General features: G+C 52.9%; 4 protein-coding genes and 1 non-coding gene across 10 annotated transcripts; all 5 read right to left on the reverse strand.

The window, feature by feature from the left end:
• Window positions 1–54: 54 nt before the first annotated feature.
• Window positions 55–3,068, reverse strand: LOC144061669 (very long chain fatty acid elongase 6-like). 2 transcript variants are annotated; one of them, XM_077582333.1, is made up of 5 exons: window positions 2,275–3,068; window positions 1,686–1,956; window positions 1,202–1,598; window positions 974–1,125; window positions 55–853 (listed from the first exon to the last, which is right to left on the reverse strand). In XM_077582333.1, exons 3-5 carry the CDS (start codon window positions 1,360–1,362, stop codon window positions 438–440), a joined length of 729 nt encoding a protein of 242 aa, XP_077438459.1. In that variant the 5' UTR covers window positions 1,363–1,598; window positions 1,686–1,956; window positions 2,275–3,068; the 3' UTR covers window positions 55–437. The 2 variants fall into 2 exon arrangements, with proteins under 2 accessions (XP_077438459.1, XP_077438458.1); XM_077582332.1 differs by lacking the exon at window positions 1,686–1,956 and having other exon boundaries at window positions 1,202–1,333.
• Window positions 3,069–3,439: 371 nt separating this feature from the next.
• Window positions 3,440–4,840, reverse strand: cox20 (cytochrome c oxidase assembly factor COX20). Its single transcript, XM_077582335.1, has 4 exons — window positions 4,631–4,840; window positions 3,958–4,072; window positions 3,819–3,882; window positions 3,440–3,734 (listed from the first exon to the last, which is right to left on the reverse strand). Exons 1-4 carry the CDS (start codon window positions 4,664–4,666, stop codon window positions 3,599–3,601), a joined length of 351 nt encoding a protein of 116 aa, XP_077438461.1. The 5' UTR covers window positions 4,667–4,840; the 3' UTR covers window positions 3,440–3,598.
• A 620-nt stretch (window positions 4,841–5,460) lies between these two features.
• On the reverse strand, window positions 5,461–8,862 carry LOC144061063 (uncharacterized). The gene is made up of 2 exons (XM_077581116.1): window positions 8,674–8,862; window positions 5,461–7,431 (listed from the first exon to the last, which is right to left on the reverse strand). The coding sequence occupies exons 1-2, from the start codon at window positions 8,770–8,772 to the stop codon at window positions 7,015–7,017; spliced, it is 516 nt and encodes a 171-aa protein (XP_077437242.1). The 5' UTR covers window positions 8,773–8,862; the 3' UTR covers window positions 5,461–7,014.
• Window positions 6,003–6,074, reverse strand: trnae-uuc (transfer RNA glutamic acid (anticodon UUC)). Its single transcript has one exon. It is a non-coding gene; the product is annotated as a tRNA-Glu (tRNA).
• A 1,312-nt stretch (window positions 8,863–10,174) lies between the features above and the next one.
• On the reverse strand, window positions 10,175–27,459 carry arfgef3 (ARFGEF family member 3). Of its 5 annotated transcripts, none has more exons than XM_077581364.1 (41): window positions 27,034–27,458; window positions 26,132–26,183; window positions 25,304–25,385; window positions 25,078–25,212; window positions 24,936–25,004; window positions 24,375–24,491; window positions 24,017–24,062; window positions 23,829–23,913; window positions 23,633–23,737; window positions 23,132–23,552; window positions 22,943–23,055; window positions 22,666–22,798; window positions 22,063–22,457; window positions 21,617–21,981; window positions 21,374–21,540; window positions 21,137–21,302; window positions 20,955–21,059; window positions 20,675–20,875; window positions 19,763–19,873; window positions 19,560–19,698; window positions 19,164–19,397; window positions 17,856–17,989; window positions 17,573–17,718; window positions 17,323–17,502; window positions 16,939–17,080; window positions 16,749–16,871; window positions 16,307–16,407; window positions 16,094–16,241; window positions 15,905–16,033; window positions 15,642–15,818; window positions 15,425–15,539; window positions 15,251–15,353; window positions 14,825–14,956; window positions 14,211–14,341; window positions 13,656–13,734; window positions 13,481–13,590; window positions 13,241–13,412; window positions 13,065–13,166; window positions 11,912–12,291; window positions 11,416–11,710; window positions 10,175–11,070 (listed from the first exon to the last, which is right to left on the reverse strand). In XM_077581364.1, the coding sequence occupies exons 1-41, from the start codon at window positions 27,116–27,118 to the stop codon at window positions 10,879–10,881; spliced, it is 6,417 nt and encodes a 2,138-aa protein (XP_077437490.1). In that variant the 5' UTR covers window positions 27,119–27,458; the 3' UTR covers window positions 10,175–10,878. The 5 variants fall into 5 exon arrangements, with proteins under 5 accessions (XP_077437490.1, XP_077437488.1, XP_077437487.1 ...); XM_077581362.1 differs by having other exon boundaries at window positions 22,666–23,055; window positions 23,132–23,370; window positions 23,440–23,552; window positions 27,034–27,457; XM_077581361.1 differs by having other exon boundaries at window positions 15,905–15,998; window positions 16,094–16,407; window positions 22,666–23,055; ... (2 more) ...; window positions 25,078–25,209; window positions 27,034–27,459.
• Between the last annotated feature and the right edge of the window lie 528 nt (window positions 27,460–27,987).

Below are 27,987 nucleotides of genomic sequence, written 5' to 3' on the forward strand. Positions count from 1 at the left end.
TCTATGAAAATACTTTCATTAAAAGGAGAAAGCCAGACTAAATAAACAAGTGAGTTACGTTTACTTTTGTGATTTATTTCCTTGGACACACATTTCTACTTGTTTATATTTTTATACACATGAAACATTTTGGGATTCTTTGACTTGATATTATAAATGGCATAGAAGTGCTTTTGTCACCAAAATACAGATATATTTTTTTAAATGCCGTTTCGATGTTCACTGTTCTTATTACACGCTTACTAACATTCACCAAACATAATACTTTTGAAGTGCCTTTATACTCACTGCAAGGTCAGCAAACTGGACGCCATCACCTCATCACATTGTCATGCAAAATGGATCCGGTTCGAATGTGATGTTGAACTTTTTCTTTCTAGCTTGCGATGCCCAAATCAAAGTCCCGCGCCTTTGTTTTGAAAACCGGAGGCGGGCGACTACTCGGCCTTGTGGCGGGGCTGCAGATAGGCGCGGTAGAAGAAGCGCGAGAAGAGCAGCAGGTAGCTGAGGTACATGAGCGCCCCCCAGGCCAGGTGGCTGGGACGCGCGGGGCAGTCGGCGCGCGGCGTCCATCGGTAGAGCAGGCCGCTGACCGCCAGGCCCGCCGCCATCTGCGCCAGCTGGAGGGTGGTCAGGAGCATGGCCAGCCCGCGGGGCGCGCGCAGGCCGGCGGCGCGCCAAGCGTAGTAGGCGTACATGAAGGCGTGCACGCCGTAGTTCATGGTCATGAACCAGCCGCCGCCCGCCGCCATCTCCTTGTACGAGTACCACGCGTACAGCAGAACCGTCATGTGGTGGTACCAGTGCAGGAACAGCAGCCGCTGCTTCCGGAGCACAATGAAGGCCGTGTCGCCTGCGCACGCAGACGCCAACACACATAGACACGCGGACACACACACACACACACACACACACACCATCCGTCACCATCCGTCATCCGTCATAGCTACGGCACAATGAAAGTGGGCCTTACCCAGCTCAGGTGCTTTGCTGACGGCGAAGGCGAACGCCCAGAACTTACTGACGGGCCCGTTGTAGAAGCCCTGGTCGCACACGGACCGGCGCAGGCCGCCACTGGCCAGGATGTGAAGCATGTAGCAGCCCGTCCGCGCCGCGCCCGCCGCGCTGCTCGGAAAAGCGCTGGCGTCACTGTTGCCGTGGAGACGGACATCGTCGCGTGCGGACGGGAAACCAGGCTTACCTGAAGACGGCGAGAGCCAGCGACCACAAAAACATCGGTCTCCGCAGGTTCTTTTTGGGGCGGGACCTCATGTAGCGCTGACCTCCCAACACCAGGGCGGCGTACAAAGCGCTGATAGCAAATGAAGCGCCCCTGCAGGTGGACACATCAGGTGGACACATCAGGTGGACACGTGGCGTCAACACTTTGGGGAGACCAAGGCTGACACCAGAGATGACTGATATTCTCCATTTAAATAAAAGTACTACGGAGGAGGCGGGGCTTCCGACTTCCCCGTCGCTTGCCCTTGTGCCCCTCGGGTGCGCATTCCCGCGGATGGGTGCGAGTGTGTAGCGTGTCTGTCTCAGTTGTCTGCAGTGGGGTTGCAGGGGCGCGGGTGCGAGTGTTGGGACGCAGCCTGTGAAACGGCGTCAGTGTGAGACTTACGGAAGTCCAAGTCCGTGGCGTTATTTGTGTAAAAAACGACTTTGTTCAAAGGACTCACTGAAATAATGACTCAAGTCGAAGTAAAAAAAAGTACAGGCTCTGCTCTCCTTGACGAGTAGAAGTAAAAAGTCTTTTTACCGGATGTTTCCTCCTCCGTCAATTTGAAAGGTATTAGCTAATGGAGCAAAACTGGCGACACATCGGCCACTGGACTCCCGGACTTGTCCTGCGACGAGTCCCCGGATGTTGGACTTGCGTATCGCTCGATCGCTTCTGTTGCTCGTCCACTCATCAGGTTCAAATGATGCCGGATCTGCATGGCTGGTGCCCTGAAGTAAACGCACGCACGCACGCACGCACCAGGTTGGCACATTCTCCAACTGATGCTATCGATCAGCACTTGTTCAACTTTGGACTCTTTCAGTACATCTTGTCCTCGATCGACGCACATGAATGGCGCCAAATGCTCGCGCTCGCTCACCTGCGCGAGGTCAAGGCGTGTGTGTGCGTCAAAGTTACACTCGCAACATCAAGTGGAAGAAAACAAAACGATTCCTCAGCTCGTCAATCATGTCAAAGTGCACGCATGTGTGTGTGTGTGCGTGCGTGTGACATGACGGATACAAGAAGCGTGATTTTGTCCTCACCAGTAGTCGTTCATCCATTTTTGAGCTTGAATGTGGTCAAAACGTTTTTCAAAGTCAAACGCGGCGAGGTTCGGCGTGTGGTTGCCTCCAGCCATCGCCACGCATTCCGTCTTGTGTGTCGCGTGTGCGCGCGCGCGCTCGCAGCCCAGTTACGATTGTCGGGGTGTGGTCACGGCGGCCCACCTGGAACCTGCTCCACTGGTCGTGTGTGAGTTCAAAGTACAACAAATGCCATAATGAGATGCGAAGAAGGAACGAGGCAACTAAAGATGTCACATGGGTGGAAAAAAAGCAAAACCAACAAATTGTCCCCAACTGAACAAGATTGTCTGCCCAAAAATGGACTCATTTTTTTTTCTGATGACATCTTTAGAAGCAATTGAGGAATCTGTAATAAAACAAAAAAGATTTCCCCAAAAAGGTGGAGGGAAAATTTGCAATCAAAGACAGTTGCGTCCCAAATACATGAATGGGAAGTCCAAAGTGGGATTTTCCTGCATGGAGAGCCAAAGTGAAGCCATTTTGGTGTCATTAAGAAAGTGTGAAGCACAAAAAAGATTTCAGATTTCCTAAGACCACCTCTTAGATTGTGCTTCTCAACTTTTTACAAAATTCTTTCAGGCATTAATCGATAAACACGCAGTAACTGTAAAAAGGTGGCAATGTCCAGTCATTCGGCCCGTTCCTAAAACATGACCTTTGACCTATTGTATGAATCCACTGCACATAAAAGGATGGAGCAGCTTTTAGACGGCCATTTTCATTTTCTTGAGCAAAAAAAGCGTGACGACAAATGAAAGCATCGGACGAGCCTTCGCTGGCTCATTTACATTCGAATGGATTCCGTTGGGACGGCGCCTGTTAATGAACGCAACACGGGACACCGCATGGAAGCCACAGGCTCGTTTCAGGCAGATCACAGAACAGAAACTAAACATGACTTTCATCTTTTGCTTTTTTTCTAGAGGGATGACTTTAATCTTGAATGCATCAAACCATCAAAAGACTGCAAAGTTTCATTCAAGATGAAAGACACGTTCGCTGGCGTGTTTTTCTGCCACATACGGAAGGAAAGTCAAAATGGTTTGCACTCGTCTTGGTGGGCAGCTCGCCCTCCGCCCTCCGCCCTCTGCCCTCCGCCCTCGCCCGTGTGACAACATGGAGGCCATTTTTGGATTTTCATTTTTGCACACTTCTCTAAACAATTCTTTGCCGATCGATCCAAATAGTTGCGGCTTGATTTGAAGTCTTGCAGCTGGCCGCCACTTCCTGTTTTCAATCTTGCCAACTGTTGTCACGCACACATGCAAACCATTTTGCCAGGTCAGGAGGGTCCTGAGGCACTTTGCGAGTTTTGGGGGTCGGCGGGGGTCCCCTGGTAGATGATCCGGTTCCTGACGCCGTGCTGGACCATCCTCTGCTGCGCTCGCTGCCTGGCGTTGCTATAGCGGCAGTAGCACCTGCGCCAACAAACACAACGCAAGGAAGACGCTTGGCATCAGCGGCTGCCGGGCATCGGGAGGGGGGAGGCGGGCGGGACTGACCAGGAAGAGAAAGTGCCCAGCAGGAAGCCCCCCGCGCCCACGTCGAACGAGCGCTTCACACGACCTGCACACACGCACCAGCCAATCAGCAGCCGCTAAATCAGTCATCATCATCGTCGTCATGATGGCGTGCACTGACTGGTGACCAAAAAGTGCAGGAGGCCGGCGGCCAATGAGGCGCCGGCGCCGTGAAGGACCGCCTCCCGGGCGCACGGCGTGTTCTGCACGTCCAGGATGCCCAGCAGACGGTAGCCCTGCGCACGCGCACATCCAGAAAAACATGCAAGGCATCAAGACAAGAAGAAAGGTCCGAAGTTTTCATCTTCAAAGCGTACCTCAAAACACTCATCGTGGAATGTTTCAAACCCAACCTTGAAACCTTGACCCTGATTCAAAACCCTACACCAGTTTTAAATGCAACATTGAAACCCTACCTAGAGACCCCACCTCGAGTTGAAACCCTACCTTGAAATCCTAACCCTAGATGAAAAGCCATCCCTTATTTGATACCCTCCCCCAACATTGTAAACTTAATGAAACAATAATACTTTGCTAGCCCTAACCCTAGTTTGAAACCCTAACAAACCGTAAGCCTAGTTTGAAAACCTGCTTTGAGATGGAGTTCCTAGTTTGAAAGCGTACTTCAGGAAGGTTTTTGAGGTGGATTTGGTTGCGGTTGCACAGAGAAGATGAAAGATTGTTAGGATGCTTATTTGCTAATCGTCCTGTCAGTCAGTCAGGAGGACACTGGCCGACAATTCTAAGAGTTAGCATGACGCCAAGCTAAGGTGAGCGAAGGCAAGAGCGCGGACCTTTTGCGTGCTCCTCTCATCTTCTTCTTTTGACATTTCAGCTCACACGCGCTGCTTGTTTGCTCAGAGAAGAACGACAACGAATTGATTCTTCATTTGATTCAATCGACCTTTGCGGGCAGTCCGTCCACTTTTTGTGTCCGACTTGTCCGCAGAGAAGGAACTGATGTTAACAGCTTTCGGTTCCGCTTAACGCCTGAACAACATTCGAACAATTCGACGTGACTGAACCTGTTTTATTGAAAACAACCATTTTAAAAACATACATACAGACCACTGTGTAATGTCCGACTTGTGTACTTTCGTGAGCAACTTTTTTTTCCGGATCGTGGGCACGCCCGAACCATCGCGATAAACGCGTGTCTCGCGAGAGGAAGCTCGTCTTTTGGAGACGCCGGTTCGATCCCAAGCCAAGTAAATATCACTTAAATTGTTCAAATGTTAATTTTCGAGTGTTCTAAATTCAGACTAATAAGAAATCAAAAGCATTAAATGACCAAAGTAGTTTTCTTTTATATCTGATATGAAAGTCAATACAAATCAAAACATTGTATTGTCCTTCTATTTTTAGGAAATTCTAGCAAATCTGCCTGTTCATTTCTTAGATAAGCATAAACATTTGCAACATTTTATTTTCAGTGGAACTTATTAGCATTAGCCATTATTCTACATTTTAATGTAATAGATATTGAAATGTTAAAACTTTACCTTAAAGTTAAGCATAATATTAATTAATAACCTTTATTTTAGGCTTTATTGTAATTAATAGCCCTTAATTTCAGCTTTATTGCATTAACATGTCAATTGAAATGACTGAAAAAAGAAAACAGTTTGCTTAAACAAATAATTTTATTCACAGGTCATCCACATGATATGACTCTTCGGGGCTAAATAAATTCTAAATGAAAAATAAATGATAAATAGGTGAGATAAAAAGGTGAAAAGTAAAAAAATACAAATCATGTCAAGGAATTTGTGTTATTAAAAAGGTGACACCTCCATCACACGTAACAAGAATGAACATGAGGAAGAAGAAAAAACACAGCGTAGTGATCATTAAAAAGAAACATTACAGCAATACAGAATGCAGTTTTACACTATATTTTATAGGGTTGTTGATTAGCAGTGACCCGCGGCCACTTTGTCTTGCCATGACTGAACCAGTACAACTTTCACGAATAAAGATGAGATCATCATGTTGTAGTTTGAATAGTTCACGTTTTGAGTTCTATCAATTTAAATGTTGGATTGTATGCACTTAAATGGATCAATAGATGTTTTTACCACGCTGCATTTTAGCATGAGGCTACATCCTTTTACAACGACGAGCAGTAACAAGCGCTCTAGTTAACAGAAGGAAAAAAAAAACGCTTTCCCATACCGGGAGTCGAACCCGGGCCGCCTGGGTGAAAACCAGGAATCCTAACCGCTAGACCATATGGGACTGGCAAAGACAGATACAAGAATTAATACTAATCATTTAACACATCAACCATCAAAACTATGAACAAATCTCTGTGGCATCTTTCACGTGTAATGACAGATAGTGTCGTCATACACCACATCAGTGACATCACAACTGCTCCAAACGTGACTTTTTGCATTTCCGGTTTGGCTTGGGACCAAGCAACAGTGAACAAGTGACTAGTCATCACAAACTACAGACGAGAACAAAACGAATGAAACACAAAAAAGTGGAACACTTGGAGACGTGTACATCATGTGACCATGACGCGCGCGCGTCAACTTTGGTCTGCTAACTGTTTTGTTGACATCCGGTTCATGGAATGTTGCAATAAACACAAAGTGATGAAACTCTGTAACAATTCGGCCACAAATATCCTTACAATAGCCTTTTTTTTGGGCCATTAGTAGATGAACACCTCTCGCTCCTCCTGCAAGCCTCTGGCCAAAACTTGTCAGACTGGATTTGCGTTCCAATTTCCTGCCTTCTGTCTGCGACGTGACGTCATGTGCGCATTGTGTACATGAAGAAGAGTATGTGCAGTTTCATTTTTTGTCAACAGGTGGCAGTAGCGAATCAAAATTGAATTTACTGCATTAAAGCTGCAATATGGAACTTTTTTTTTTCTCCCGAAAATAACTTTACAGTAAGCTTTTTATTTGACCATTTATGACTGAAATGCCTTCTAGTTAGTAGATTAACCCCATTTGCAAGCCTCTGGCCACAAGAGCGTCAACATGGATGACTTTCACATCACTTTTTCAAATGTTCTTTTCTGCATGCTGACGTCATCGTCGTGTCAGCCATCTTGACGCGGTGGGCGGGGCACGGGCGATGTTTTTAACGTTGTCGACAGGGCCAGGGTCAGCGGGTGGGCAATCTCTGATACGACATATTTGATGTTGACGACGGAGGCCCCTCAGCAGGAGCTGCCGGCGGGGGCGGGGCAGTGGAGGCGGGGGCTCGGCGGCGAGCCGACGTCGTCGGCGCTTCCGGCGCTGGCGGCTCTGGCGATCCTGCTGAGGGCGCCCTCGTACGGCGAGGGCAGGTAGACCATCAGGAAGACGCCGTCGTCGGAGGCGGAGCTGGGCAGCCGGCGGCCTTCGCGGCGGAGCGACGACAGCAGCCGGCATTTCCTCTCGGGGTCCTGCAGGTCCTCCAGCGCGATCACGTCGCCCAATCCCAGCTTCCCGCCCACCAACGCCAAGCCCCGCCTCCGCCGCCACAGGGCCACGCCCGCCAAGCTGAGGAAGAGCAGCACGGTCACCAGGGCCACGGCGGCCGCCGGACCCCAGCTCGAGGCTCGCGTCTCGCCGCCGGAACTCTGCTGCTGGGCCTGCGCGCACACACACACACGTGCACGCACGTGTGACGTCATTAGTTCGCGTGACGTCGTGGCAAAGTAGAGTTTTGAGATATTCAAGACAAAAATGTGACTTCTTCAAGTTGCAACTTAAAAGTGAGAGATTTTGGAGATTGGAAGTGCAAAACGACATGATGACGTGTGTCAAATCCAACACATGAAATCAAAGCCAACATAAAACGACAAATGTTATTATTCTCCTATGAGGAGCATTTTGTTATTATTTTTCAACTCTCAAATTTGGGATGACAAATAGGAATATGTTCATTGGAAGGTTTTCAGACAATAATGATCACTTCACAGAATCACAGAGTCCGCGTTTTCTTGTTTTTCTTTATTTTCTTAACATTGACTCGCCTGAAACACATTTTGTTTTCCTGTGACGTCATTTGGAAATGACGTTCCGGATTGGTGACGTGTCTGTCTGCCTGCCATCTGATGATGACGTGCAGTCGAAAAAGGTTTGTTGTCGGCTGCGCTGACGTTTGCTGTCCCGCAGAGGGCGCTGCGCGACAACTACAATCCACAAAGTGAAGCGGGCCACTTCCTCTTTCTCTGACATGGATTTATTTTTTCCTAAATGTTCGAAAGGGTACAGTCTGCAATCCATGTGTAATGTTTTTTTTCTTCTTTCTTTTCATACATTGTATTCATTTGGAATTATTACGAGTCAAATACTTGAAAAGAGTCCATCAATTCCTTGTCACGACATCTGTACATTTTTATGTTTACTTTCTCAACACATTTAAAACAGTCAAAGTACTTCATTCGCATTCTATTACATTTTAAAGTACAGCATGCAAATTCATTTCGTCTTTTAATATCACGAAGTCACGTTTATATTTTGGAAAGCTTGAAAAGTGACGCACGGCATTATTTTCGGAATAAAATCAATTTACGTCTACGTCATGAAAAAAGAAAACGTTTTTACCAAGCAAATCTCCCCCAAAAAGATGTCGGTCAATTGTTCCAAACGATCCTTTATGTGCACGTTGACGCATTTGAATCGCATTTCGTTTGCGTAACAGCAACTTCATTCTTTAAGTCACAATTTGGACAAAGAAGAGCTCATGACTCCTCGACTCAACTTTTATTTCGGCTTGCTAATGATGCTAATAGGCTAACACAAGGTCTCATTTATATTTGCATGTGCAGGTGGAGAAGTTTGAATTCTGTTGCGTGCGTGCGTGCGTGCGTGATATGAGACTCACGTACGTCGGTCTGCGCGTCAGCGGACGTTCCGCTCGACCAGTCCAGCGAATCTCGGCCGGCGGGTCCGAACTTGGTCCAGCTGCTATCCAGAAGCGTCCTCATGGTGCCGACTGCTGCTGGCCTCTGGAGTGTGTGTGTGTGTGCGTGTGTGTGCGCGCTCCACACTGACGGCTGCACACCATATTAATGAGCGCGCGTGCACGAGTGAGAGCCGTCCTGATGGGAGGGGCGTGCACGACTTGTTGTCCACATGCTGCTCCAGTGGGGCCTTGAGTTACGAGTGATCCAGTGGTGCATTGAGTTACGAGTCTCCCCATTTGTTGAGATACGAGTTTTGTGTGTGTGTCTCTGGCTTGCGAGCGCAAACCTGAAATACGAGCGTGCTGCACTCAACTGCTCAAGAAAGAGAAAGCGGTCTTTTGGCTTCTACGTGATGACGTCACAGGGTGATGCAATGCGACGACTTTTCCTTCAAGTTTGGACGACATTTGCATTTGTGAGCTATGAGCGCGGCCGCGGAAGGAATTGAACTCGTATCTCAAAGCGCCGCCGCTGTGCGTACTTTTCTTGTCAAGCTTGAACTCAAGTCGATTTTTGGATTTCTTAACGCTTTGCATGATTTTTGGCTGGAACTCAACAACGACTTTTACTCAGCAGCTTAAGGTGCGAATCCGACGAATTGTGGGCTCCAGGTGGAAGAGCGGGACCCTCACTTGCCTCGGATGCAGGTTGGCGTCGGTTCGCTTCCCTGCCTTGTCTTTGTGTGAGTAAAAAGTAAAACAATAAAAACATTGAACAATTGACATGACGTCATCATGATGGCATCAACGTGTGCGCTTGGAAATTGTTGGACGTTTTTGTACATTTGGTGAAAATAAGAGCAGCTCATACGCCATGTAAAAGTGTGTCACATGACGTCACGTCGGAACTTTTTCTCCTTTTGCACTTGCGTTTCCTCCCAACAAGATAAAGCCGAAGAAAAGCCCAAACGATGTTGAGGGACTGAAAGCTGCTTAACGGCCAACATCAACTTTGAGATTTTGTGTGTGGAAATCTTCAATCCCGCAAAGTCAAGTGAGCATTGTGCTGGTGGCGCCACACGCGCGCGCACGCACGCGCACGCGCACACACGCGCACGCACGCTGTGGCCTACTTCCTGCTACGCACGCACGCACGCACGCACGCACGCACGGTCAGGAAGGGGCGTCCAGATCGTCATTGAGAACAAATTGACGAGTTCATCAGCGCTCAACGGACTCACAACTTCCAACAAGAGCAACAAGAAAGCAGAAAAATGACATTTTCCATTCATATTGTTTTTTAGCAGCGGTCATAAGACCGATAATTGTTATGGAGCCGATTTTGAAGCATCTCCACATTGAGCACTTTTGAAAGATAAGCTATCGCTTAAAAACGTGTTCATTGGCGATGTTGTGCTCTTTGGAGGATTCAACACACACTTTCTTTTTAGAACTTCATATCAAAAATAATCACAAGCAATAAGTCAAAGATGAAATGTTAATTTTATTGGAATGTTGTCAAACTTCGTTTTTAGAGTGGAAAAGTGAAGGAAGAATTTCTTTGATGTTTTCTCAGAATTTGCAACAAGATTGCAACATTTTGGAACATGTTGCAAATCTCATGGCATGAATGTTGTTGAAAGGATTTTTTTTTCTTCAAATCATTTCCAGAAGTTTGCATGACTCAAAATTGTGACTTTTGCTGCAAAGCAAAAGTCGGCCTCCTAATGATTGCGATCAGAGGCAACCGAACCCGATCCAGTCTCCGGTCTGACTTTGAAAAGGGCTTGGAACTCGCAGACTGAAATCAAAGCAAAGTGTGGCGAAGTTTTCACTTTGTGGACATGCATTTGACATCTCCGATTGCTATCGGCCCTGAAGGAAAAAGAAAAGAAACAAAAACAACAACAATAAACGGAGTGAGTGTCGCCCTCTGCTGGCCACGGAAATAAATGTGCGGATGTTGCCAAGGCCGAGCGCAAACAGCTGAGCAAACTCGTCACGACATCTTGAGCACGCAAACCAAGAACGGACACATGACGGAGAAGAATCAATATTGATCGATAAAACAACAAAGTCTTCATCCTCATCGTCTGGTGGGCGGGTTCCAGGCCCAAGCGAGCAGGAAGCCACGGCAAGAGGATGCGGCGGGACGTGACGCGGGCCGGCGTGTCGTCACGGCGGGACGTCACGGCGCGATGTCGTAGAGCGTCCCCACGCGTGCCAGCCAATCGCGCAGGGCCTGGCGCACAGCGGCGTCGCTGACGTGGCACGCCAGCTGGCACACGCTCGGGTAGAGCGCCGGCTGAAGCGCCACGAAGGCCGCGTCCGAAAGCTGCAGGAAGTGATGCAGCGCCGCCGCCACCATCTTGCTCCACGCCTGAAGGACACGCACACACATCACGAGGACGTCACAACACGACAACATGTCACGTGTCATAAGAGGCTCAAAATCTTTTTTTGGCTGCCAATCAATGACTTCATTTGAGGAGCAACTTTCAAACTTTGTGAACGTTTTTTTTTGTTTGTTTTTTTTGCAGGTTAAGCTAAAGGCAGGATTTTATCATTTCCTCATTTCATGAACGGACAATTGGTTTGCTTTGTCATAGAATTAGCAGCTCAAGTTAAATCAGTGACCAGTAAGAAGAAAATATTTCTCATTTCCTTCAAACAAACGGCGTGCTGACACGTGACACGTGACGACACGTGTGGCAATGACGGCCACCTGGATCTGCGCCTGCGCGTCACTGGCGGCGACGTGTCCGTGGGAGCTGACGGCCGAGCCCGATCGGGACCGCAGGACTTCGGCGCCGGCGCTGTGCGAGTGTCTGAGGGGCGGGGTCTGCGGCTCCTGCCCCAGGCCACGCCCCCACGGCCGTCGCTCGCGCTTCCTGCATTTGTATTGGCTGACCAGCTTGGACAGGCTTCTGTCCGTCGCCATGGAGACCAGCTTGGTCCCGGCGCTCTCCCACCAGTCCTTCCCGCCGCCGCGGAAGCTGGCGGGAACGCTTCCTGCGCAGCTGAAGCAAACACACGGCACACGACCGCGTTGGATTTGGGAAATGGCGGAAAGGAAAAGATTTGAAAACATCAATTCATCAAATAAAACACATGCAAATGCTTGAGGGGGGGTTGATGGGGGAGGGTGGGGATGGGGGAGGGTGGGGGTGCTGGCAGCTGGCAGCAGCAGAAGCCTCGCGACCGGCGACATCAAGTCTGACCTGAACGGCGGACTGTGCGCGGGCGTTTCCCCCGGCGACGGCGTGTGACATCTGACTCCGCCTTCCTCCAAGGGCGTGTCCCCACCCGCCGACGTGGGCGTGGACGATTGGGAAGGGAAGAGTGGCAGGAAGAAGGAGTGGCGGTCGCCGCCTCGCAAGGGCGGAGGCGGGGTCGGCGCGGCGGCGTCGTCCTCAAGGTCTCGGTGCATCTGGACGTAACTGCTGCACACGTCCACGCTCAGCTTGTGAAGACGTTTCACCAGCCACGCCCACTCCGGCCCGCCGCCAACGCCCGCCGACGCCACCGCCGGTGCCACGCTCAGCGACGACATGGCCGCCCGCCACTGATGGCGCTTGTCGCGCCCGCGCGGGGGGCTCACCTGCGTCGCACATGACACGGGTCAGGCTTCGTCTCGCAACGCAAAAAAAATGCTTTTGTGCTTTCTGATGCCGCAAGCAAGTGAGGGCGCACGTCGTCCACGCACGCACGCACGCACGCACGCACGCACGCACGCACGCCATTTTTCAGACCGCCTTCATTACTTGGACGCCATCATGTTACATTATTGCTCCATTTCCAAAAAGTTGAAGACTTTTTCAAATAAATTCGACTTCAGAAAAAAAGTACTTTCAGAATAAAGTTGAGAAAAAGTTGCAGTTCTAACAAAAGGCGGACGCAGAATTTCAAAAGGTCACAAGAAAGTTGGATTCGTTGTAAGAACATCGAGATCAAAAGAATGCGGAAATGCATTTCAAAGCATTTCTTATTGTTATATTCATGAATTAATGGAAAAAATGCGGATCTTTTCCGAAAAATAGGTCGATCTTAAAAAAAGAAAAAGTTGAATATTTAGAAAAAATAGACAAATTAAAATCCAATATTTCTATTTTCACCAAAAGTCAAATCAACTAAAAGTGTGCTTTTCACAAATCGTTCTCCAACGAAATGTTGTGAAAAACGCGCCGGCGACGAACATCGCTTCGGCGAGCGTCCGTTTGCTTTTCCCAAAATGCCGTCTTGCACTTGACTTCATTTTGCTGGGAAACTTTTTGTGTTTTTTCTGGCGACACTCAAAGACCACAAAAATGTCATCCGGCGTTTTGGAATGTTGCTGGCGACGGGACGCCGTGTGTGTGCGTGCGCGCACGTCACCTGCGCCGTCTCTTCAAAGATGTCTTCGTCCTCCGAGGACGCCGAGCCGGGACGCGAGGAGTCCGAGCTTCCGTCCTCGTCCTCGTCAAGAATCTTCTTGACCTGCCGGCGAAGCGCGACGCCGCCTTTAGCGCAAGGGGAAAGGAGGCGGGGCCCAGAAGAAAAAGGGGCGGTACCTGCTGGGCCGTCATGCCGTCGGCCTGACTCAAGATGGCGCCGAGCAGCACCCGCACGTACAGCTTGAAGCTGCCGGCCGCCTGCCGGTACAAGTTGGCGGCGCCGCACACGCCCGACACCTTCATCAGCAGATACTTCAAACCCGGACGCGTGTCAAAGTCGCGCGCCGTCCTGCGTGCGACACGACGTCATAAGACGCGCGTCGCCAACATCACACGAGCGGCCCGAGCCCCGCCCACCTGTAGGAGTCGAGCAGCAGGTCCAGGATGATTGACAGGTTGCTCATAGACAGGTAGCGCAGGACGGGTTCAGAGGTCACGGGCGTCGCCCTCTCCTGGTCGACAAACTCCTGATCGAGCGATCGATCGGTCAATCGATCAATCGATCGCTCAATGGATGCGCGTGGGCGTGTACCTCCAGCAGAATGTCGGAAAGGTTCTGGAGCAGAACTTGATGTGACAGCAGGCTGACCACCACGTTGCGGAACGGAATCCTGAAACACGCGCCGTCAACAACATGCGTGTGCGTGCGCGTTAAGCTTGATTGGCGGCAGGACAAGAAAATCTTACCCAACTTTCCTAAAAGCGGCACAAAAAGTCACAAATGGAGACAATTTTAGTGGCATTTAGCGGCCAAAGTTGCATCCAAGCGGCGAGCGGCGAGCGGCGAGCAGCGGCGCGGCGAGCGGCGAGCGGCGGCGCTTCCCACTTTTGCCAGCACAAACTTGAGACACGAGCGCTGTGTGGCGGCACCAAACAGCGCAAGCCACACTTTGGCCAATAGTGCCCGCTTTGCGGCTAGCCACGCCCCCACCCGCCCGCCGACACGGATGAACGCCATTTGCATTCATCGCAACGGCAGACGCAAAATCCAAATCAAGAAAATCCAAAACAGGAAGTGAGCGCGCAAAATTGTGGGCCTTGCACGCCTGCACATTCCTGCGCGCGCGCGTGTGTGTGCTCGTGTCACCTGTTGTGGGCGTGTCCGTTGGCGTGACGATCTTGCGGCGGCTCGATGATCAAAACGCACGACTGGGCGTGCTCGAAGCCGTCCTTGTTGTTGGGCGTCTTTGGCGAACATTGGCTGTCCAGCATGAACACCTGCCGCACGCACGCACACACACACACGCACGCCAACGCACGCACACGCACGGATTTGAGACGAGCGACGGCAGTCGATGCAAACGTGTTTAATGCGCAATCTGGAATGTGGCAGCTGAGTCGGATTTCACTTGCCTAATCAATCAATCAATCAATGTGATCTTCCAATGCGATCAATTTGACCTTTTGGTAGCGTTTGAAGCTTGATTGCTAACTTGCTAAGTAGCACTTGTTTGTCAGACTGATTTCCGTGCGATTGTTGTCAGCATTCTCTTGATGAACATAATGGCGGCAAATTGTGACCTTGGATGACCTTTGTGAGGCGGCTGATGAAGGACTTCCTCCGTGTCACATTCGGCCAGCCTCGAGTATCGCTGGCTGGTATCGCCATGAATCAAGTGTTGCCATTAAAAGGTGATTTGATTGGCGGGCGTGTTGTGGTGATGTCACGGCGTGGTGTTGCGTGTCAAAGCGTCACGTGACCTGCTGCGCCATGGCTCGGATCCTCCAGTACTCGGCCTCCGCCGACGGCGACGGCGAGGGCGCGGCCACCTTCACCTCGCAGGCGTCGCCGTAGAAACTGTCGGAACCGCTCTGGAAACAGCAAACCAGCTTCTACACGCGTGACACGCGGCAACGACACACACACAGAAAATGGAGCACACTCGCTGATCACCGCAAGATGGCCGCCCATGACCTCCTTCTTAATAATGACGGGTGTGAGCGTGTCAAAAGCGTAAGCGGCTTTACAGATTAGAGCCACACGCGTGTGCGTGTCGCGGTGCGGGCGCGCGTGTTCACAGCCTCATTTTCAGCTGGTCGCTGCTGATAAACGCGCGCGCACACGCGCACACGCCTGCGCTGCTCTTCACATGGAACTCCACCACCCACAATGCAATGCGCGTGTACCTTGACGGGCTGCAAGGTGGCGGCGAAGGCGTCCCGCAGGGCGTAGCAAGCCAACCTCCACATGTCCTCGCTGAAGACGGGACCCGCCGTCACCAGCACGTACCTGCGCACGGCCCGGCGGCACGTCAGCACGGCACGTGTTGTTGCGCGCGCGTGTGCGTGTGTGTGCGTGACCTGATGCAGGAGCAGCCCACCCTGGAGATGGTCTCAGCGGCTTGCGACACGCACGAAACCAAAAGACTCAACAAGTCCTTCAACATCACCTTCAGCCAAAAGTCGCACCCGACGTCTGACGCACAAACACGCACACACACGCACACACACGCACACACATTGCTGGAATGTTTGTCGTCGGCGTTTTTCGCTCGCAAATGTCGCCGGCGTGCGTCACCGGCGTTGATGAAGGCGTCGACGTGCTCCACCGCCAGCTCGCAGCACAAGCCGATGGCGTGTTTGAAGTTGCCGGCGGCCGCGTCCCAGTAGGCGTGCTGGCCGTGGCGCCGCTGCAGCCACGTCGCCATGACGGGCAGCACGAGCTGCCCCACGGCGAAGACGGCGAAGCCCGGACCTGCGGCGCAAAACGTTGGCGTGAGCGGCCGCTGGTGAGAAGCGGGTCCCGGTCCAAAGGCGCAGATCGGCGTCCGGAAAGGTCACCTGGCACCACGGCGACCTCTCGCAGCAGCAGGAAGAGCGTCTCCAGGGTGGGCGGCTGATGCGGGCGGGGGCAGTTGGACACGGCGGCCGTCAGCTGCTCCAGAAGAAGAATCCACACCTGGATCAAACCTGCGGACGGCGCCACGCGTCAGAAGGCCTCGCCGCCATCCGACCTTCCGCTCCACTCACCCGTGTCGTCGTCAAAGTCCCGCAGGACGCCGTCCAGCGCGTCCTGGCTGTCGGTTGACAGCCGGTGCGAGCGGCCGGCGGGCGGGCCGGCGGGCCGCGCCCCCAGGAAGACGGGCTTGGAGGGCATCTTGTACACGTTGGCCAGCAGCTGCCGGCCGGGAAGAAAAGGAGGTCACGTGAGCGACGGCCCGCGCCAGCCGGCGAGGCGCTCACCTGGGAACACCGGCGAAGGTAGTCCAGCGCCGGCAGGCACAAGTCCAGCGAGCCGCGGGACCACGCCGGCGCGCACTCGCCCGTCTTGTCGTCCGACTCGCCTGACAACAACAAAGCCAGGATTGCAGAACTCGGAAAGCCCAACTTCAAAACTTACCTGCAAATTCCATGCGTCAAAAAAGCCCGACTCTTGTTAGCGATCTGAATTCGGAAAACCCGACCACGTCCTCGAATCCAAAGTTGGAAACACTAACGCTGTCATTTGAAATCTGAATTTGAACCCGTCGAACCCAAGCCAGGCTCGGGAAAAAAAACAGTCCTGGTCAATTTGAAGGGCATTTTTCCACATCCAAGATGGCGGCGACGTGGCTTTTCCATTCAGACGTCTCGGCGCCAATTTCAACGGCATTTGCGTGTGCGTGCGTGCGTGCTCGCGACCCACCTAAACCTTTGACGAACTTCATGAGGCACATGACGTAGTCGGTGGCGGCGTTGGCGAACACCTGGATGTCGTCCGTGTTGATGAAGGCCTCAAAGACGTCAAAGACGGGCGCGTGACGCTTGCCTGCCGACCACAGCACACACGCCGTGAGGACGCCGCCCTCTCGGCACCGGCGGCGGAGCCAACGTACCTGCCGAGTATTCTCCCAGCAGGTAGTCTTTGGCCTCCATCTTGCCGCCGTGGACGGTCCTGAGGGCGCTGAAGAGCGGACGCCAGCCCGACAGGATGCGAGGAGAGCACATCTCCACCAGCTCGCCGATGGACGTCACCACCTGCGGCCAAAGCCGTCACGGCGTCACACGGCGTCACACGGCGTCACACGGCGTCACACGGCGTCACACGGCGTCACATGGCGTCACATGGCGTCACGGCGCCACATGGCGTCACACGGCGTCACACGGCGTCACATGGCGCGCTAACCCGTGTAGCCGCCTTCACTAGAAAGTTGTGGTTTGGGCCAATCGGAGCGGACGGCGATGCGAGATCTTCAGCCAAGAGCGCAGGTGCGACTCACCTGATCCTGCACGTCGTCGTCGCACAGTTCCAGCTGCATGATGTGCTCAAAGGGTCGGAAGAGCGCCTCGTTGAAGTGGAAGTGGGACGGCTCGGTCCAGCCGCTCAGAACCTCCGTCAGGACGTCGTGGATGAAGGAAACCGCCTTCTGGGACACGTGGCGCTCGCTGTGGCACGCGGCCTGCACGCACGCACGCACGCACGTGCTGAGGGAAGAGAAGAAGGACGCGTGTCGGCGCCGGCCGTCGTACCTCCGCCAGGTGCGGCGCCGCCACGCTCCACGCCCTCATCTTGTGCAGCAGCGGCCTGCGCGGGTTGCGGACGATTCTCAGCGTGGCCTCGCCCAGTCGGAAAAGCTGCAGCGAGCTGCCGCGCTCCAGCGTCGACTTTGCTTCACCTGAGAAAAGACCGGCGAGCTTGTTGGGCTTCTGGAAAATCCCTTTTTCCAACTGCTTGCGAATGCATCATGTCCCCACCATGAGACAAAGACAAGTGCGTGTGTGTGTGTGTGCGTGTGTGCGTGTGTGCGCGTACCAGGCATGGCGAGCGAATAGTCTCCCGTGTCGGCGCCGGAGTGGAAGAGTTGACCCTGGGACGCTTTCCTCAGCTGCTGCAGGAAGCCCACCAGAGACGTCAGGTTCAGTTTGACCGACGCGTCTTCAAACAACCTGAAAGGCACGCACACACATTGACACGCGCGCAGCAGCAAACACGCGACGTCGCTCACAAGAAGGGACGTTCGTTAAAATGGATTTTTTTTTAGGGGTCTCGTCTCGGGATTTTTCTTCAAGACCGGACCGTGATCCGACTTTGATTCCCGCGGTCTTCAGCGCGTCTCGCTTTGCAAACTCTCTCGTCGGGATACAAGATTGGCGCCGGCGGCCATGACGGCAAAACTGGAAATGATTTTCTTTCGCGGTGACCGAATCGAGTCGGATTAAAAAATGAGCGCCGTTAGCCGTCGACTTTGAAGCTCGGAACCCGTGAAGAGGCGGGACTGAACGAAGACGGCGCTGCCAGGCGAGACGGCCGCAGGAAATGGCTTGCGGCCGCTGGGACGGAAGGCCACGCCCAAAATCAACTCGGGCGCAAAAGGATGGCGGGCACAAAGAAGTTCTTTTCTCGTTTTGGATTCAGGAGCACAAATAAGGTCAAAGGTTGGATTGGCCTTCAGCTGCCCTTCGATTGCGTCTTCCTCCCTGACGATGTCGCTTGGCACGAACATCGCAAACGAGATATCGGCATGGAATTGATAACGAGCGGACTGACAGACGTCTCACGCACACACGCACGCGCGCGCGGAGGGCAAAAGTCAAATGACCAGCAAAATATCTCAAATCCTCTTTTTGTCTTGGCAATGACAGATATTACACACACACACACACACACACACACTTGTCTTTGTATCATGGTGGGGACATCTCATTGACATAATGCATTTCCTAGCCCCGCCCCCTAACCCCAACCCATTCCTTCCTAACCCCAACCACAACCCGATTGAAACCGAAACGCTAAAACCAAGTCTTGACCCTCAAAATGAAGTCTGAACTTGTGGGGACCAGCAAAATGAGTGCATGGGCCCCACAATGTAGCAAAGACAAAAGCAGAGTCCGAAAACAAACACACACACACACAGGATGATGTCTTATATAAGCGTGTGTGCGTTTGTGTGTCACTGGCGGCACGCACACACCCTAATCCAAGTTTTCCAAAGCCAAACTTGTGGCATTTTGCTGCCATCTGGTGGCGGCGGAGCGTCATGGCAGCTGAACGCACAAAAATGATGTTGTTTTGTTTCGAGGGTGCGAGTGGGTCGGGGCGGGGCGGGCGTGTTTGCCGCACCTGTCGGCCTGCGTGGACAGCGCGCAGACGGCCTTGGCGGCTGCAGGTCCGCTCAGCAGGTTTCCCGCATTGAGGTCCAGACCGCCGGGCTGGACCAGAAGCTCCTGGACGGTGGGAGGAGGCGGGCCGGCCCGGGGGGCGGCGGCTTCCGCTCGGGCCAGGGCGGCCATCGGTGGCGCTTGAGGGCCGGCGCTGAAGTGGGCGTGCTCCAAACAACTGATGTACTCCGTCACCCTGGCGTGCAAAAACAACAAAATGGCTTCAAAAGGACAAAAATCTTTTTGTCCCGTGAAGACGAAAAAAAGTCAAGAAAAGGTTGGCAGGATTGTCGCTTTCAAGTCGCAATTGTTGTGAGATCAAAGTGAGAATCCTTTTGCGTTGTTCCCGCCGCGTCACCTGAAGACGTGCGTCCAGCAGTCGGCGTTGTGGCTGGCCATCTCCAAGCCCACGTTCAAGATGGCGTCCATGCACAGCACGTGCGCCGCGTGCAGGCGGACGCCCGCCGGACGCGACATCTGCTCCAGGCGCTGCTTGACTGCACGCACGCACACACGCACCTTCAGTTGCTGCTGCTGCGCGTGTGCGTGCGTGATGATCACCTTGCGTGATGGCGTCCCCCGCCTCAGGCCCCTCCCTCTCGTCTCGCTCTTCCTGCACACAGGAGGCGGCGGCCATTTGGGCCAAAGCCGACGCGCAGTTGGCGGCGACACCTGACGGCGCACAAAACAACACAAAAATATTCATCACAATCAGATTTGGTAATAATTGCAATGGTTTGTTTTTGGTACAAAACAAGCAAATGTTTGAACAAAAATGAAGACAAATGCATTTCTTTGAAACACTTCGAATTGTGCAAATTCCTTTTGGACCAAACAGAATTGATTAAATGAGTCGTTTTAAAATGAAAAAGATGCAAACATATACATTTAAACAACTCAAAATTAGTATTGCTAATCTTCTATTTTTGTTTACAATTATGCCCATTTTGAGTGTAATAATTGAAATTGAATCTCAAATAACTCATTGACTGGCAGCCATTTTTTTGACTGAAGCCGCCCCCTTCGCTCCGGCTGTTTGACTGGATTTGGACGGATTTCGCAAGGCCCACAGAATATTCTCTTCTATTGCTATTAAAACATTAAAGCTACCAAAAGAAAGATTGGATTCTCTTTTTTCATCAGGAAAAAAAGTTGCTCTGTTTCCGTTTTACAGCAATTAGCATTAGCATATAGCTAAGTGTCAGTTATTTATATTCCTGTTGAAAGCAGTGTCAAAAAGAGTTTGTTTGTTTGGCAACATGGCTGATCTCGTCCACTCTGCTGCCACCCGCTGGCCGTTTTTGTAATCGCTACCTTTGCTTTAAGCCTCTTCAGTTCAGAAGCGGCATCAAACGGATTCATGCACATTTGGGTTTGAATGAGTTCATCGTCCGTCACCTCAATTCCGATTCAAAGCCAACAATTGAATTGGAATCGAGTGTGATTTGTTTGCACTTGCGCTTTGCCGCCTACCGAGGGCGCAACTGAGCGCGGCGGCCTGCCGGAGTCCGTCCAGACTGAGGCAGATGGCGTCGCGCTGGCGCTGGCTCTGCTCCCGGCCGAAGACCGGCAGCATCTTGGCGCTGTCGGCCACGCGTCCCGTCAGCGGCGTGGACAGAATCTCCATCAGCTGGCGCCACACGCCCGTCAGCAGGAAGCGCGACAGCACGCCGCCTGGGGGAGGGTCGGCGTTAGCGTTAGCGTTAGCCGCGCCACGTCACATCACCGCGGCTTCACTCGGTCGGGTACGCACCCGCCATGACGGCGTCGTCGCCCGCGCTGTCACGGCAGGGAGCCGATTGGCCGAACCTCCCGATCAGCTGACCGCCGATCGCACTGCTGCCCAGACCGTCCACATCTGAGGGGAGGGGCCAAGGCGGGCTTTAAAGGCGGGCTTTAAAGGCGTGCCTATGCAGTTGCACACGTGCGCGTTACCAGTCAGCATGGCGATGAGAGACGGCGTTCTGTGGTCGGGCGCGGCCCAGTAGCCGGCCTGAGTCAGCAGGTCTCGCTCCAGAATCTGCCGGTAGACCTCCTCCATCCACGCCGGCGACAGAAGCACCAGCACGCCGCTGCTCTGGATCACGCGCACAAACTCCTTCTGCAAAGCACAGGCGGCGCTCGCACAAACAGGAAGTGGACGGCGACGGCGGCGGCGACGACGGCCCTCACCAGCCCCAGGGCAGACGGGAGCGCCCTCCGCTGGTAGAAGTTGCACTTGCACAGTTTGAGGTTGAGCAGCAGCGCGTAGAAGGACAACAAGTAGACGCCGTCGGCGTTCAGCAGTGATTGACAGCTGAGAGTCAGCCCCGCCTCCACGCCCGGTGACGGGATCCCGCCTGGCGAGTACGCCACACTTTTTGCAATTCTGCAGGAAGTGGAAACACGCAAGCAGGAAGCGGAGCGAGCACTGACCGGCCTGCAGTCCGGAGCAGAAGTCGCGCGCCGAGTTCTGCAGGAGTCGGTCCACTTGCGCGGCGTCGGCGTCGCGGGCGAGGAGCGCCGGCAGCAGCGCGGCCAGCGAGCGCACGAAGAGACGGGCGCCGTGCTGGTCGGCTTCCTGGTGGCACAGCAGCTTGAGCGAGAGGGCGGCGGCCGCGCGCAGCGAGCGGCGGGCCGGCGCGTCCGACGGGCTGGCCTCGTCCTCGTCCTCGTCGGCCAGCGACACGTTGTCCGAACCCATGTCCGACACGTCCGAACGGCCCGAGTCCTTCTCGGCCGCCATGGAGTACTGGTCGCACGAGTCCAACTCCGTCCGAGACAGGTCCTGATCCTCCACGCTGGACACGCACACACGCACGCGCACGTTTCCACATGGAAGGTGAAGAACGTTCGCAAGACGCACGCACGCACGCACGCACCTGAAGTTGCTCTCGCTGTAGCGCGACGCGGGCGCATGTTGCGTTCGGCTCCTGGAGTCCACCGACAGGAAGTTGGTGATGTCGGGGTAGACGAGGGCGTGGCTCCGTTGGACCACGTCGGGCGGAGCCCCGCACGCCTCCGCCGGCGGCCCCTCCTCCCCCTCCCCCTCCTCGCCCCCGCCGGCAGAGTGGCCCGCAGGCTCCGAGTCGGACGCGGCGTGGCCCGTGTCTGTGGTGACGCTAATGCTAATGCTAACGTCGGGGCTGCGCTCGGCGTCCTCGGAGGACAGGAAGTGCCGCTGCCACAGGAAGTCGGCCTCCTTCACCTCCAAGGACGCGCGCGACGACTCGCTGCCGTCCTTCAGCTCGTCCCGGCGACGAAGCACCACCGCAACCTGAACACACGCCGCCGACGTCACACTGACGGGGCATAACCACATACTGCTTCACCAAAGACAAATATGGGAACAAAATCATTTGCTTTTTTTCAAACCCCAAATGTTTTTTCAAAAATGCTGATAAACATTCAATATGTTTTCCGTGCAAAATGAGGAAAGCTGATGAATGAACGCTAATGTTGAAGTTTTGAGTTTGAAAATCGACCTGCTGGGGCGTGAGGCCCCGCCCCTGCGCCAGCTCCTCCAGCGCTCGCAGCAGAGCGCACGCACACGCCACGCTCCAGTAACACGCCTCCACGCCGCCCTTCCGACACGCCTCCGTCATGCCGTCCATCACGCTGGCGAACCCGCAGATGGAAAAGCAAGCGGCGGAAGAAGAAACGGAAAGCTTCAACATTTTGGATTGTTTTTTGAAAAGAAGGACATGTGAGGTGAGGTCACGTGACCGAGCAGGAGCCGCCAGATGCCGAAAGCGTACTGACAGTCGCAGCAGGTCCAGGTGAGACTTCCTTTTGGAGAAGGATCGCTTCCGGCCCTCGGGCTCGGCGAGGCCCGGCCCGGCCAGGTCGAACAGCCGCTGAGGACTTCCCAGGATCTGCAAGGCACGCGCAATTTCATGTGGCGGCGTGACGTGGTCAAACGGGCGGCGGGCCACGGGCGGGCTGAGCGACCTCCTTCATGATGCGGATGGCGTCGCTGCGCTGGCGCGGCGGCGGGTAGAGCAGGATCCTGTGGTAGAGCGACTGCAGCACCGGCTTCATGGACTCCACGCAGCTCACCAGGCGCACCAGCTCGGCCGCCACGTAGCACACGGTCCGCACCACCGCCGCCATCCTGGCGGGGGCGCCGGACGAGCAGCCCGAGCCCCGGCCCTGGTCCGACACGGCCGCCGCCGACTCCGCCTCTCCGACTGGAAAAGGCACCGTCACGTCCGACTGCCGGCGGGACATCGAGCGGTCGCTCAGTGGCGGGAACTCACCTGGATGAGGTCGCTCCGTCTCTGGCGCCCCCGCCTGGCCGTGGTGGGAACTGATGCTTTTGTCATTGAGCGGATTTCCCATGATGGCCACCAGGGACGGACACAGCTGCTTCCTGGTGGGGGCGGGATGGGGGAGGGGCGTCATGATGACGTCATTAGAGCCTCTGACATCATGCTGTGTGTGTGCGTGTACCAGACGAGGTCGGTGAAGCGTCTGGACAGGTGCATTGTGGGAGGGCAGGAGCTGAGCATGGACAAGATGCTCTCCAGGTAAAGAAGCTGCAGCAGCGGCTTGTCACTGGCGGACAAAATTCCCACACTCTTGATGTCCCTTAACGCATCACGGCGGCAACGGCGGCAACGGCGGCAACGGCGCCACCTTCGCTCACCTGTCGACCGCCTCCAGCTTGTCGCAGAAGAGCGTCAAGACGGTCACCACGTCGTCGCACAGCGTTTGGCTGGTGGGAGACACGTCTGCGCGCACGCACACACATCCGAAGAGGAACTCGCTTTGGACATTCCCAACATGGTGCTTGTATTGGCAACGGGGGGGATGGGGGGGGCGGGGGGGGCGTACCCTTTCTGCTCAGAGGCGTGTCAGCAGGCTCCTCTCCGTCTGCTTCCTGTGGAAGACACGTCACAACTTTTCATTCTTTTTTGTCCCGCAGCGTTTCCATACGCTGACATTTGCCGTCATTTCAAATTTCATCTAAAAGCTAAAAAAACACAAAAAAAAAGCTCTTCACTTTCATAAAATCAATTCATTGTCAAAAAGATCAACCGACCAAATGCAGATTCAACGAGATGGACGCCATTTTGGGACTCAGCAGCCCACATTGAATCAAATCATTCATTTGGAAAAAAAATACAAATAAATGTTGGCCGGCAAATCAGGGGAGCGTTTTTGAACATTTGACGGCGTGTGACGACGTCACCTCCTGTCGCTGTCGCAGCTGCAGCGTCAAATCTCCCAGAATCTGACTGAGGGTCGCTCGGACCGCCGTGTTGATGCTGCGCTGGTGGCAGTTGCACGCGTACGTCTCCATGCACACCTGCGCGCGCACACACACACACACACACGTCAGTTTGTTGCGAGGCTCGTGTGACGACGTCACAGGCGAGCATGAAGAAGACATCAAGTTGAGGGAGCACTGAATTGCCGGAGGACAAAATATATCGGGACGGACGTTGTCAAACGCGAGACGTCACAACAAATCAAACATGTCGCGCTTCATGCAAGTCAACAATTTGGAATGAGGACAATTTCACAACATTGATAATCGTTCTGCTTTGCATTCTGCATTTCAAAACATTTTTCTTGTCTCTTCCTTTGAGATGAGAAATGTCTTCAAATGAGAGAACAAGCGGGACACGTTGGCGCATTTCAACTGTAATCATCAACGAAAAGTATGAAAAATTCATAATCAACGACGTAAGAAAGTCTCATGCGCACGCGCTAGCCGTTAGCATGGCACAGGACGCGCACGGTCGGTTACCTCGGCGATGCGTAGGATGGAGTCTCCGTTGACCTCAAAGTTTGGCGAGTAGGTGACGCACAGGAGAACCTGCAGGGGGCGCAGAGAGACCAAAACAAGATGGAGGCGCAACGGCGGCGGTCTGACGAGCGCACCTTCTTACCTTCATGACCTCCACCTGCAGGTCCTCGTGCAGCGCCGGCGTCACTCGCACCGCCGCCAACACCTGATTCAGCAGCTGATTCTCCACAAGCTCCGCCTCCTCCCCATCCACAAAGCGGTCCTCGCACACGAGCTTCTGACGGAAAGACGCAGCTGTCAATCAAAAGGCCCTCAAGAGAGCGGAAGGCGGAGCTGGACACGTGACGTGACGCTCAAACAGGAAGTACCTGCATGCCGCTCAGCGCCGTCTGACCCAGTTTGAGGTTTTTGGACTCCAACGCAATCCGAAGCGGCAGAAGACAACGCGACCTGCAACACAAATACAACAAGTGGCTGCGGTGTCCAAATGAGGGCCCCGGGGCCATTGCAGAGCCGCCACCCCCTTTTCAGCAGACGGCCTGCGGCATACATGAAAAATGACATTTGACGCCCGCAAGGTTACTTTTGTTTAAATTAGCAAAGTGACAAAGAAGGTGTGAAGAAAAAAAAAAGTGCCACTAAAAAAACACGGTGGTGAAGAAATACAATTAATTCCATTAGACAAGTTGAGCAGTTTGTTTTTGTTTTGGTTGCGAATGTTGAAGACTAATTGGATGAGATCCTGTTCGCTTGAGTGCAGGGGCGGGATCAAGTCGAGCGCCGACGGACTCGTTTGGGAACGATACAAAACCGCTTCAACACAAACAGCTTCAGCAAATTCACCTAAAAAAATATAAGCAATATTCAATGCTTAAAAAATTCAGAGGTGGCAAATCCAGGTGGAGAAAGTAAAAGCTAGCTGCTAGCTAGCACCTGCGGCTAAAGCCAAACTGTGGCAGGGTTTTGACTTTCTCCACCTCTGAAAGAATTGAAAGTGGCGTCTTTCCATTTTTCTGTGTGCAAGTTTGGACACCCGCGACCCATCCTCATAAACACGACGACATCCGACATGTAAAGTTCATTCGTGAGATGTGCGACATCACGTAACATCCTGCCATGTGACATTTCACGGTCGTCATCAAGAACTCACGCTTGACGACGTGACGAGGGACATTCCGGAGAGAACGTGTTCTTACCGCAGCTCTGCTGGCGACAGCTTGGCTGATGCATTGTGGGACGCCAGACTTTCTGCGGGGAAATCACAAGTTTACAAATTCCACGTTGCGATTGCTTTGAGTTGCAGACGACACGCGTGCGCTCGCAGTCGTGAGCAAATGCAGATCCGACCCGATGTTGACATTTTGGGCGTGGTCCGTGTGTCGGATGACAAAGGGGGACTTTATTGATTTGACAATATTGACGGCGCGAGAGTCGAGGTTCCGACATGAAAGGCAGCTCGATGACTCGCACCTTTCACATGACAAATTTCACAAATCAAATCATTCTTGCTTTTTACAATAAGGAATACATTTTACACGTAAGGTATCTTTTATATGAAATATAGCATATTTTATACTCCATCACAAAAAGGATTACATGTAAAAAAAAATATGTTTTTAAACTATACAGGAGTCATTTTTCTTGACGTGTATATTATTATCTGCTGATGAAATGTTCTGGCTTCACGGCGGCCCAGTCCAAAAGGTTTCATGTCGGATGCACAACATAGCCAGGAAAACTTTCTTGACAATGAAAATCTACACAACAATATCACTCGCACGTGCAACAATTCATTGATTAATCGCCAACGAATCCATTTCAAGCTGCAGCTATGTCATCATCTTGTCACATTCGGACATCCTGCTGAAAATTCGATGGAATAATCGACAACAGCATATTGTTGTGTACGTCACATGATCATCTTCATCCCCAGCACCGCCATCAGTAAACAGTAGCAGGTGGATGTACACACACACACACACGCACACGTTGGGTTTACTTGTCTAGTGAGGACATCTCATTGTCATAATGCACGCACACACGGAAAGTGTTGCTGTTCGTGCGCGTGTGCGTGTGCGTGTATTGTCGTTGGTCTCACCGCGGGCGAGCACGCAGGCGTCGCGGAGGCTTTTGTGCTTGTGTCCGGCCGCGTCTTTGTGGAGTCTCCGCAGGATGTCCTCCATGGTGGCGTTGGATGTTACACGTTGTGGTCACGGTGGGGGGGTCACGCGAGGGCTGCGCAGCGCGGCTGGTTGCACCCCCCAGCACCAATCCAGGAGGATGATGGTCACTGAGGATGATTCACTTACGCGCTGACGTCATTGGCTGCAACCAGGAAGTGCTCCCCTCACAGCTCCGCCGCCTCGCCGGGCGGCGTTTTCGAATTAATTTTTTTTACCCTCTCACTCTATTTTCTTGTTCCACCTTGTACATTAATTGAATTGTCTTTGTCCGCTAAATTCACCTTGTCGGTCCACGCCAAAAATCAGACCACACCGGAAGACGCGTCATTTCGACGGAAGTGCCATTTTCTGTACAAACATCCACCTTCACAGTAAAAGCATTTATTGACCTAGCTAAATGGTGACGTATTCTTTTCGTCAATAAATGGAAACGAATGTCAACGTTTTTATGAAATCAAATATTAGCAGCAAAAACACTGAATGATCCCGATTTGTCAAAGAGAGGAAGTTGAGAGGTCGACATGAGCCCGCTTGCGTGAGATGGATTTTTGAATGTGTTGGAGTTGAGCATCACCTGCTGGTTCATCGACGAAACGACAACATCGCGCGCAATTCCATCATTGGACGATTTATAGCCTGACAGCGGCTGGCTGGCGACCAGTCGGTTTGTCAACTGTGGCTGGCGACCGGTCCAGGTTGTTCACCGCCTGCAGGGACGGCCTTGTACAAATACATTGTGGATGAGAATATCAAATAACGTGCTAGAGGAGTGTTGCGCCACACCCGATTTCATTTCAACATGTAGATGATGAAAACGTGGTCACGTGACGCATTCGATTGTTATGGAGAAGAAGAGTGGAAATGCAAGC

Source organism: Vanacampus margaritifer, chromosome 12 (assembly GCF_051991255.1).
Source record: "Vanacampus margaritifer isolate UIUO_Vmar chromosome 12, RoL_Vmar_1.0, whole genome shotgun sequence".
NCBI lineage: Eukaryota > Metazoa > Chordata > Actinopteri > Syngnathiformes > Syngnathidae > Vanacampus > Vanacampus margaritifer.